The following is a 12,260-nucleotide window of genomic DNA, read 5'->3' as shown; positions in this document are numbered from 1 at the left end:
ATAAAAGTACCAGAATAAAACATAGGAAAATTCTTTATAACCTGGGATTTGAAATGGCTCTTCTAATTATGGCCCAAAATCTAAAAGGCATTAGGCAAGGTTGATAAATTAGACTATGTAAATATGAAAATTTCTGCATGCCAAATAAATGCAAGTTAAAAGACAACAAAGTGGTAACACATACCACAAAGGCCTAATCGCCCAAATAGAGACCACCTACAAATTAATAAGAAAAGGACCAACAACCTAATAGAAAAATGAGCAAAAAATTATGAACAGGCCGGCCCGGTGGCTCAGGCGGTTGAAGCTCTATGCTCCTAAAGCCGAAGGCTGCCGGTTTGATCTCCTCATGGGCCAGTGTGCTCTCAACCACAAGGTTGCCGGTTTGATTCCTAGACTCCCTCAAGGGATGGTTGGCTTCGTCCCCTGCAACTAAGATTGAACATGGAACCTTGAGCTGAGCTGCCGCAGAGCTCCCGGATGGCTCAGTTGGTTGGGGCGCGTCCTCTCAACCACAAGGTTGCAGGTTCAACTCCTCAAGTCCCGCAAGGGATGGTGGGCTGCGCCCCCTGCAACTAACAACAGCAACTGGACCTGGAGCTGAGCTGCACCCTCCACAACTAAGATTGCAAGGACAACTTGACCTGGAAAAAGTCCTGGAAGTACACACTGTTACCCAATAAGGTCCTGTTCCCCTGCCCCAATAAAATCTTAAAAAAAAAAAAATTATGAACAGTAAGTTCATGGGAAGGACATACAAACGGCTCTGATGCTGATGTTCAACTAACTCATAATAAGAGAAATGTACACTATATGCACAACTAGATACATTTTTCATTTATCAGATTGGCAAAATCCAAAAGTTTGATAACATTCAGTTGGCAATATTGTGACAAAATAGGTACATTGTTCGTAAGGGAATATAAATTGGTATAACCTGCATAGATAATTCGGCAATATTCAACAATATTACAAAATCACATGTCCTTTTACCTAGCAACCCCATTTTTGGGACTTGTGCATGTGAAGACTATGTCTGGCACATGTATACAAGGTTATTATACAAGCATTTGGAAAAATTGTTTGCAATAGAAAAAGACTGGAAACAATTCAAAAGTTCATCAACTAAGAATAGGTAAATAAATCATGATATATTCTTAAAATGTACTTGCTATCCACTATACAAAGGTTTTTAAAAAATGAGTAAGGTCTCTACTCTAGACTTACAGAAAGATTTCCAAGATATATTAGTGATAAAAGCAAGATGCACAATAGGGTATATGATATGCTACTTTTTATAAGAAAAAAGTGAATTCGAATGAGACTTTATATTCATATGTATGTATTTTCATGAAGAAATTATAGTATACATAAAAAACTAATAATTAGTGGTGTTTATGTATGTGGGGGGTCTGATAATAGAGTGGATGGGAATGTTTTATTACATATGAAATAATTAAATTTAAAATGTGCCATATTTTACTTATCATGCTTTATGCTTGCAGCTGGAAGCTTTCCATTTTAGTTTAGTCCACCTTACCAGAACCAGAAATCTTGGTAAAAAAAAACTTTTTTAAGTAAAAGCTATTGAAAAAGTAAAAGTAAATGGAAAGAATATAATTTTAAGTGCCTGCCATTCCTAAATAAAATAAGTGATACTGATATCTTTTTTGTTTGGGAATACATTTATTATTTTAATAAAAGTATAAAAATTATTTTTACTAATACATTGCTGTCATTTAAATAACAGCAGTATTTTTCATAATTCAACAGCTTTTATACGTTTTCTTCAGTAAGTTAAAAAGCAAAAACATTTGAGCTCCCTCTGCTGGCTCTGCAGGAGCATATCAGTGAGCATTTTGGTTTTCGGTAATACAAACTGACACACTGTTAATTCCATTAAATCATTTACCATATTATAGAGAGTAGCTTAATAAAACTGAGTTTTTCATACTCTTATAAATGTTAAGTTCTGGTAATATACCACTAATATTGGCAAGATGAGCATTTGAACATCAATGTTAAGATTTGATTCAGTATGCACCTGTCCCATTTAATACATCCTGAAATATGGTACAGCTTTAAGTGGGTTATACAGGAAAAATTTCTACATACATGGCAATATGTACAGAAGATTTTTAGTTTTTTAAAATTTATTATGGCTTTTAAGTTGCAGTAACCATAAAGCCTACATATTGTGTTAGTATATTAGTATTTAATTGATTAAAAATACTGGTTTTTCAAGCTAGGAGGACTATATTTGCATAGTTAAGCAATGATTTACATGACAATTATGAGTATCTACAAATATTGTTCTTTGTCATGACAGCATAATCTATGATGTACTGATTTATGATGTGCTTTGCAAAATTACAAGCTACCTCTTTTCTACCATGATTTCTATTTTTACCTTTACATTCATTAGTGTCTCAGTGGTGACCATCTTATCCTTCTATTTACTTACTAAATTCTTTAATTTTTTTTGTGTTGTAGTTAAACCTCTTTAACGATGACTCTTAAAAAAATTCAGGTTTTCTTCTCTCTTTTTTTTTTTTTTTTTTTTTTTCCGGCAACCTTGTGGTTGAGAGGATGCGCTCCAACCAACTGAGCCATCTGGGAGCTCAGCCGCAGCTCAGCTCAAGGTGCCGTGTTCAATCTTAGTTGCAGGGGGTGCTGCCCACCATCCCTTGCGGGACTCGAGGGATTGAACCGGCAACCTTGTGGTTGAGAGCCCACTGGTCCATGTGGGAACCGAACTGGCAGCCTTTGGAATTAGGAGCATGGAGCTCTAACTGCCTGAGCCACCGGGCCAGCACTTCATCTCTCTTTATCAGTTCTATTTTCCCCTTGTTTGTTCTGACTGATATTCCTCTCTCAAACTGCTGGTGCTTCCTACATAAGATGTTGTTTTTCTTGGTTGGTTCATGTGTTCAATTCTGATAGTTGAAATACTGGGAATCCCCCAGGTGGTGGAAGGTAAAGGGGTGTCTAGTCAATGGTGTGCTGGAACCAGCTATTAGCAACCTGTAAGAGCTGATTGTTAATTTTTCAAGAAGTCTGCAAGCTATTTGTTAAATGCAGATTTTATTAAAAACTAAATTATCTAAACCTAAAATTACATTTATATTTAAACAGGCAATTATTTCCCTTTATTATTATTTATGCTTCTCAGGTTATTTACATCTATTTTACTGTATGGTGGAAATACTGTATAGTGGTGTGTTACTATGAATCTCTTTCCAACTCTGCATTCAATGATACGTTAGTAACCTGAAATTGGTCATGGTGAGAACATTTACACTATGGAAATTGGCAAGGGCTACAGAGCGAGGCTTGATTTATTGTTTTGTTGATTGTCCAGACATAAGAAAGTGAGGTAGCAAATGTTACAGATAACAAGCATTTGGCAAAAATCAACTAAAACATTTTGTGAGAACCAATTTACTGTATTAATTTATAATAAACAGTATTATACATTTTATTATTCATAAGTTGTATGCTGCACATCCTTTATATCAGTAAAACTTATGTATATACAAATGTATCCACCCATTTTGTTTTCTAGAAAGCCAGTTGCTAAACATTGACAAACACACCACCAAAGTCTCTATTCTCCAAGGTAGTTATAGGCAGGCAAGCAGTCAATTCTCTGCAGAGACTGCTGAAGGAATCACTGACATAGTATTCACCCAGCCTCAAGGGTAGTGCCGTGGTTTTAAAGTATGTCCACAAATTATTTGATATACTTCCTTTCCAAAGGTGAGGCTTAATTTTCCTTCCCCTGAATGTGAGTTGTACTTGACTCTAATGAATAGAGTGTGATGGAAGGGATGGTGTTAGATTTCCAAGGCAAATTCATAAGGCATTGTGGATTCCATCGTGCTCTCTCTTGGATTGCAGCTTTGGAGGAAGTCAACGGCCATATCATGAGGACACTTAAACATCCATATGAAGAGGCCTACATGCTGTGGAACTGAGGACTCTGCCAGCAGCTATTTTGGAAGGAGATTCTCCAATTCAAGGCAAGACTTCAAAGACTGTGGCCCCAGCAGACATCTTAACTGCAATTTCACGAGACCCTAAACCAGAACCTCTCAGCTAAGCAGCTCTCCTAAATAATGATTGCTTCTTCAGTGCCCAGCGTTATACAATTTCCAGTGGTTTTCTTTGTGGAGTACAGGGCTCAAGAGAAGTAGCAAAGTGATGATGAGCATAGACTGTGGATGCCTGGGTCTGAATCCTGCCCCTATGATGTGGTCATGAGCTCTGTGATTTTAGATGAGTTACTTCACTTCTCCATGTCAGGTTCTTCAACGGTGCAATAGGATAGAGCTACTTCAGAGGTCTATTTTGGAGCTTACATAGAGCTCCCAGGATGGTACCCACCAAATGTTTAATAAAGTCCTAGATCTATCTCTTAACTGGGTAACCTTGAGTGGGTTATTTGACATTTTTGCATCTCAATTTCTTGACTTTAAAATGAGGATAAGAAAAATAGGACCAACTTCATTGGATTGTTGAGGATTAAATAAAATATGCAACTTGCCTAATACATAATGTATGTAGAGCCTTGCATATGGCAGGATTGCAAAGAAATGATAGTTAAAAAAAGTTGTTTCTTCTTAACTCCAAAATACTTCATTTATATTGCTATTTCATGGCATATATCAAATTATAACAGCCCATATTGGGAACTTTGTCATTATTCTTCTGATAAAGAGAAAACCAATTCAGCTGGCAACTAAAATGTGAGGGGAAACTGAAGATAGAAACAGAAACCACAACTTGCAAACCTGTTTTGCAACTCACGAAAGAGAAAAATTGTACAAAACCATTAACAAGCAAGACAAACTGAGTTCAGACTCTTAACACCAGCTCATTCAGACCCATGGTGTTCTAAGACCACAGACAAACCTAACGGTAACTCCATACAAAGTCATGTGTCCTAAAGACAAGCCCACTGATTGTTCCAGCAACTTCCTAGTTTACAAATTCTGACCAATTGCTGCCAAGGCCAACCTATGTCGAACTCTAAAGATATTCTTTCTTAACTTCTACCTGTTGAAATGTTGAACTCTCTATGGTGTGCACTCTGTCTGGCTGTGGCAACCTAATAAGCCTAAGTTTGTTTGAGAAAGGAAATGTATTATCTATTATGTTAGATACTGGGAATAAAACAGTGAATGGAAAAAAGCTTTGCCTTCAAGGAACCTAGGACTTTCTAATATGGTAGATAGACAAATATTAACAATACAGTGTGATATAGTAGGGATAAACACCGTGGACACTCAGCCTATTCAGGGAAGGCTTCCTGAAGGAAATGATTTTTAAGAGAAGTCCTGAAGGATGATTAGAAGTTTGGTAAAGAACAGGGTGAGCATGGTGTTATAAACAGAAGGGATGCTTTCTGTGTAAAGAACAGAATAAAAACAGCATAGCTTGTTTGTAGGAATAAAGGATTTTATAGGCCCACAGCATCAAACATATTTTAATGCTTCTCCATCTGAAATTTAAAATAAAAATACTAACTAAAATACATGTGAGAAAGTCCTTCTGTCTGGTTTTTATCATTATGTTTAATACTTTAAAAGAAATCCCATATTCTCTAAAAAACATATTTATGTTCCTGTTTTAAGGGTTTCTTCAGCCTGTACCAGGTTGTCCATTATATAATGCAGTACTGTTCGTTTGGGGAAGTACAAATACTTTGGTATGGCAGCATTGTAGTATGAAACGTAAAAAAGTGAGATATGAAGCTGGATTGCTACGCAGGGGCCAATTAATGAAAAATCTGTTAAAGCTGTGGTCTTTGTTGTTTACTGACCTGAGTTCAAGCTCTGCCATGGTTGGGCAACTCAAAGCCTTAATTTTCTCAGCTGTAAAATGGGAATGCTAAATCATGATTAACACAATGAAAGTAAAGCATTGAGCACAGTGCTTAATACCATAAAACACAATCACAATTAAGTATTGTTAGTAATAAATTTATACTTTAGCCTGGGAAGTGGGGAGTCAATAAAGGGTTTTAAATAGTGCCATGATTTAAAACCAAATGGGCTTTTATGGACTTCTTTGGCTGCAGTATATAGTCTGGGGTGAAGGACAATGAGTACATTCTAGGTGTGCATAGGATGAAGACTCAATAGGTATTAATGGTTGATTGGATGGAGGTTGAAGATTTATATGCATATATATATATTACATATTCACACACACACACACACACACACACACACACACACACACACATTCATACATTTCCAAAGTCTCCTGCACAAACTGCCACAGTTGATGACAGACAGATGTAAATTTCAGTATCCAGAGGAACAAATATATTATTAAAAACCATCTGTCAGTGAAATGATGTCTATGTTGTCAAAATAATTTGAAATGGAATAAAGGGAGACGGTGGAGTATCACTGAAGTAAGATTGACCAGGAGTTGATTATTATAGAAACAGGATGATGGGAAAGGTTATACTTCTTTCTGCTTTTGTAGATGTTTATAATTTTCCATAATAAAAAAAAGAAACATTAAAAAAAAAAAATCTATGAAGGCAGGGAGACCCAAAAAACAAAAAGATCCCTAAGAAAGTCTAACAGACTAGCTAGAATACAAGTCCCAGGAGGGTAAAGACCTTGCCTGTCTTGTTTACATCTGTATCTCCAGGGCCTAGAGAAGTTCACAGCACGCAGTAGGCTTTCATCTGTGGCAGTTAAATGCCCACAAGAGACACTCTCTAAAGTTTTAAAGCTACACTGTCCAATACCATAGCCACTAGCAAAGCATGGGTATTGAGCCCTTATAATGTGGCTTGAACTGAGATGTACCATGTATTTGTTGAATGAATGAACACTGGAGAATAAAATCCATAACGTGACGAGTGTCTGACAGTTCATATACTGAGTCAGGGCTCCTGAGGTTCCTTTCGTCTGTGAGGCTACCTAGGACATTCCATTAGCTATTGTAAGGATAAACACCTTAAGAAAAACACCCCAAGAGATAGCAAAGCAGATTCACAAACTTCATTTTGGAGTTCCATGAGAAGTGAGTATTTATATGTTTATATGCCTATGATTCCTATGGAGCTTCTGTGAGTACTCTGCCATGTCATTCATTTCACTGCTTTTTTTTTTTCCAACAAGGATTTACTATGGAGATGTCGCTGTCCTTCAAGCCAAGAATCAGAAGAAAACTGTGTGTACCCTATCCTCCTCTTCCCTCCTTTATTCTCTGGCTAATAGAAGTGAGGGGAGGAATAAATAATCTTTTGAAGAAGTTTCACCTCTACATTTTGTTCTTATTTGCTTAGTAGCCTTAGGACAAATTGTCTATTACAAAAGTAATGATGTAGAACCTTAATTAGAGCTTTTGAAATTCAAGCCCATTCTTCTTTTTTTTTTAATTGGGGAATATTGGGGAACAGTGTGTTTTTCCAGGACCCATCTGTTCCAAGTCAAGTCATTGTTTTTTTCAATCTAGTTGTGGAGGGTGCAGCTCACTGGCCTAAGTGGGAATCGAACCGGTGACCATGGTGTTATGATCACTGTGCTCTAACCACTGGGCAAACCGGCTGCCAGAGCCCATTCTTACTGAGGGCCAGAACTTGAGCAGAGAAAAATGACCAACAACACTGAAACAACAGACATCTGGCACAGTTAAAAGCCCACAAGAGACACTCTCTAAAGTTTTAAAGCTACACTGTCCAATACCATAGCCACTAGCAAAGCACGGGTATTGAGCCCTTATAATTGATTGATTGATTATAGTTTACAGGCACTAGACTTTTTGAAAAATAGTATATCCTGGCTTGTTTGAACTGAGATGTACTATAAGTATAAAATACACAGTGGATTTTAAAGAGTTAGTAACAACAAAAGTAAACTATTTCAATAATTTTTATATTAATTGTACATTGAAATGATACAATTTTGGATAAATAGGCTAAATAAAAGGTATTATTATTATTATTATTATTTTTACTTTTTAAAAATGTGGCCACTCGAAAATTTAAAATGATATACGTGGCTAACATATTTTTATTGGATAGTGCTTTTCTAAAATGTGGAACAAAATAAAGAACTCCAGTCTATTACTAATAGCACAACTCCTTAGTCTTCTTACTCTGTACCGTTTTGGTATGTTTTGGACCCCTTGGGAAGTATGGAAGTACTGCTACATGGAGTCATACAGTCAACTATCAGTACACATGGAGTGGCTACTAAAGAATTGGTGATGGTTCCTCAGACTCTTTTCTTTTACCAGAAATACTTTGATCTTATTAAGGGGAAAATGATAGTATATCCTGATTCCAGTTTACACTAGTAGCAATTGCTGAAGTGTTTCCTCTGCGGAGGGCCAGAGTTACGGAACAGTTGGTGATAAGGTTCAAACCGATGGTGGAGTCAGTCAGTGGCAAGGCTATTAAACAAACAGGCTAAACAATTAGAATATTACATTTCCACTAGCAATATTAAATTTATACAACATCTTTTATTGCAGTAAAATATACATAAAATTTACCATTTTAACCGTTTTCAAGCGTACACTTCAATGGCATTAAGTACAGTCACACTATTGTAAATTAACAGTATGGCCTATCTCCAAAACTTTTTCATTATCCCAAACTAAAACTCTTTAGTCATTAAAAAATAACTCCCCATTCTTCCCTACCTCTTCCACCCTTGGCAAGTACTATCCTACTTTTTGTCTCTAGGAGTTTGGCTACCCTAGGTACCTCATATAAGTGTAATCACATAATATTTGTTCTTTTGTGTTTGGCTTATTTCACTGAGCTAAATTGCTTTAATCAACACCCTGGTTATTCAATAGCTAGATTTTATTTACATCTTATTCTATATGCTATATTTAAAAACAAATGTCTAGCTTTTCTTACTTGATCTTTTCCACTTATTGCTTAAGGACACTTCATTACAGCAAATTATAAACTTTTGAGTTCTTAACAATTTAGTGTCTGCCATAAAGAAATTTTTATTGGTCTACTTTTATTGGTCTACTTAAGTGTCTTTATATTTTGAATTGTTTTCATTGATTATAGTTTACAGGCACTAGACTTTTTGAAAAATTCCACCCAACACCTTAATGGTAGTAAACAACAGCAAACAGGACTCGGGCAGGAAGCAAACTTAATTGACCACACAGAAGGGAGGTTAATTTATTTGAGATGATGATATGAAGGGTCTCTCTTTTCATTGTACGTAATTTCCCTACCTGGGCTGGATCAGCTCTAAATGAAGAGAATTAAAAACACAAACTCTTTCTTATCTTCGCTGGGAAAAAGTCCCAGAGTTTCAGATAGGAACTATTTGAGAACTGTCAAGGTTATCTCACCTTTCATTTGGGGCATTACTGCTCTGCCAACAAACCGACTAATTTTGGACAAGACACTAATCCTCTGGAGGTCTCATAGGTTAGATTATACCAGCCTGTGCTTCCCAAATTTGTCCACATCATAGCACACACAGAACGTGGTACTGCAGGACACAGGTAAACGGAGGACGCAGCGCAGCAAACCTGCAACCAACGGGAGGCCCTGCCCTGCGTCCCCGCACCCACCGGTGTGGAAGCCCTTAAAGAGCGCTCCAGTCCGCAGGTTCGTTCCAGCTGACGCGCCACGGCCATCCGTTACAGAGGATGAGCTGGGGCTCCCGTTGTTTCTGAAATCAGTGGTCTTTCCCTCATTGTAAAACCAAACCCTGATTCCTAAAGAGAATTAAAGTGTAAAAAGGCACAAAAACCGCAAGCCACGTACCTACGCAAAACTCAAACTACCGTACAATTCTAGCGTGCTCTCCGCCGATCTTACGTCTCTTCCCAGCAGGCTCCAGGAATCATCGCGAGACTTCATCAATTCTCGCGAGATTTATCGGCAGCCATCTTCTTGGGGGTGCTGGGAGCCGGGAAGACCCCCCGAATCATTCCCATTTAGCTGCCCTTCGTCTTCGCTTTCTTCACTTTTGCCTCTTCTGCGTTGCCAACAAGCACCTGGTCCTGACGCTGAGAGAAAGTCCGGGTCTAGGCGCGTGCCGCGCTCCCGGTCCAGAAAGATTCGGTGGGGTGGAGGGCAGGGGGAGGGCCCGGGCAAACCGTTGCTGCTTCATACCGGGCCGGGGTCCGGGGAGGGGAAGCTCCTGGTACCCCTTGGACTTGCAGACTGCAGCGGTCCCCGCGGAGCTGTTCACCTATCCCGGCTCGCGGGAACCTGCCACCGGCGCCTCCCACGGCGGCCCACGCGGGCGGTGCGCGGAGGAGGGGGCGGGGGCAGCGGCGGCTGTAGCGGCCGCGACCTGGGCTGGCTGACGAGTCTGACGGGCCTCGGGGCCGCTGTGGATGGTTTCTAAAATGATCATTGAAAACTTCGAGGCACTGAAGTCCTGGCTCAGCAAGACTCTCGAGCCCATGTGAGTATCCGGGGCTATCTTCTTGCAGGGATAGAAGTGGGAAATAGGCGGACGCACCGAAATGTGCAGTTTCCTTAAGTGCCTGCGGTGGAGGCCGAAGCGGTAAACGGAGATCCCAGGGCTCTGTGTTTTCTTCTCTTCTTCCACCCTCGTTCCCTGGTCTGGGTACCCCTGAGAGCCCGAGCTGACCTCTGTCTTATCGCTGAGGTGGTCATTGAACCTACTGTGCCCTGCTCTTTTTTTTCCCGTTATATGTACACCGACCCCAACACACACACACACACACACACACACACACACACACACACACGCCGAGGGTCCTCCTATCGGTTTCTTTAGTGAATCCGAGCATAATCCCCCGCCCACAGACTATTTTATTTTGTTTATTTAAACAAAGTGAATAGCCCTTATTAGGGATTTGGATGGCTCTAGTCTAAGCCACTTAAATGTTTCACCTAAATACTATCCCTGAAAGAAAGGCCACGTCTCCCATGTGTTATCTGGCACATCGGGCATCTCTCTTAACTGATTAAAGATGTAACAGGTGCTGAGGTACTCAGTAAAATTCCCTTTTCACACCTACACGTTAGTCCTCTTGTAGAGGAGAAAGAAAATGTGGTTTATCCATATGGAATATTGAGCAGTTTTAAGTGGGATGCTATAGAGAGAGTATGTGTGTGTGTGCTGGGGGGGTGGTGTTCAGAGTTCTGGGATGTTTTAGATTGGGTAAAATAAGGAGTGTTTTAAGGATTTATCTTTGACTACGTGATGAGAAAATATTATGGGCAAAGTGCTTTATCAGAATTGGTTGATTTACAATAAACAACTTAAAATGCAGTGGGGAAAATCCACTCATTTAATACATTTATTAAGCACCCGCTAGTTACTTTGGGAGGCTTTGGGGATAGAGCTTTCAAATTCCAAAGTGGACAAGACAAAATAAACATGCAAATGAGATAACTTCAGGTAATAATTAAGAGCAATGGCAATTGTAATAAAACAGATTTATGTGAAAGAGTGATTAGAAGGCCTTAGAGGAAGTGACATTTGAGCAACACCTTGGGGGAAGAAGGAACCATCTGCATGAAAGTCTGGAAAAAGAATGTTGTTTGCAGAAGGAACAGCAAGTGCAAAGGCCCTGTAGCAGAAATAATCAGGGTGTGTTCCAAGAAAAAGAAGGCAATTGTGGCTGCAAGGAAATTTGTGGTAGGGGAGAGAATGGAAGGACATGAAGTTGGAGCAGTAGGCAGGGGCCAAAGCATATAAGAGCTTATAGGCCATGGTCCAGAGCTAGGATTTTATTTAAATTATAATTGGAAGACAGATGATTTAGAGCAGGCAAGGACTGATTTGATTTTGTTTTTACTGTGCCTGCTTTATGGAGATTAAGGGGGCAAGAATGGTGGAAGCAAGGAGACTATTCTGAAGGGTATTGTAAGCAGAGAGGTAGGTTGTTTGCATTAAAGTGATAGTGGAGACAGAACTAAATATGTTTTGTAAGTAGATCTGGTAGAACTAGCTGATGGATTGCATGTGGGAGATGAGGGAAAGGGAAATCAAGGATGATGACTACAGTTAGCCTAAGCGACTGGGTAGATGATGGTAAAGAAGGCTGGGAGAGAACAGATTGAGGAGAGGGGAAGGGTGGTTGGATCATGAAGTATAAGGTGTTACACATCTAAGTGAGATGTCAAATAGGTGTTTGGGTACATGAGTCTGGAACTCAGGCCAGGACTAGAGAAATTTGGAATCATGCAGATGGTATTTAAATCCATGGGATTGTGGGAGATTTCCTAGGAAGAATGTGTTGATAGGGAAGAGAAAAGAGCCCTGGTCTGA

General features: G+C 39.2%; 1 protein-coding gene and 1 long non-coding RNA gene across 23 annotated transcripts in view; one reads left to right on the top strand and one right to left on the bottom strand.

Annotated features, from left to right (window-relative positions):
• Positions 1-9,896, bottom strand: part of LOC141571010 (uncharacterized) — a 34,771-nt gene extending 24,875 nt beyond the window's left edge. The window contains exon 1 of the long non-coding RNA XR_012495461.1: positions 9,773-9,896. This is a non-coding gene — a long non-coding RNA (uncharacterized LOC141571010). The remainder of the gene's footprint in view (positions 1-9,772) is intronic.
• Positions 9,877-12,260, top strand: part of RBM26 (RNA binding motif protein 26) — a 77,850-nt gene continuing 75,466 nt past the window's right edge. For 21 of the 22 annotated variants that reach the window (XM_019742578.2, XM_074329422.1, XM_074329426.1 and 18 more), the window contains exon 1: positions 9,879-10,421. In XM_019742578.2, the coding sequence (XP_019598137.1) occupies positions 10,351-10,421 (71 nt within the window). In that variant the 5' untranslated portion in view covers positions 9,879-10,350. Of the gene's footprint in view, positions 10,422-12,260 lie in introns of all 22 variants that reach the window. The other variant, XM_019742573.2, reaches the window with a different exon arrangement.

The sequence above is a fragment of the Rhinolophus sinicus genome, linkage group LG04 (assembly GCF_036562045.2).
Source record: "Rhinolophus sinicus isolate RSC01 linkage group LG04, ASM3656204v1, whole genome shotgun sequence".
Lineage (NCBI taxonomy): Eukaryota > Metazoa > Chordata > Mammalia > Chiroptera > Rhinolophidae > Rhinolophus > Rhinolophus sinicus.
This window is presented reverse-complemented; position numbering and strand designations above follow the sequence as displayed.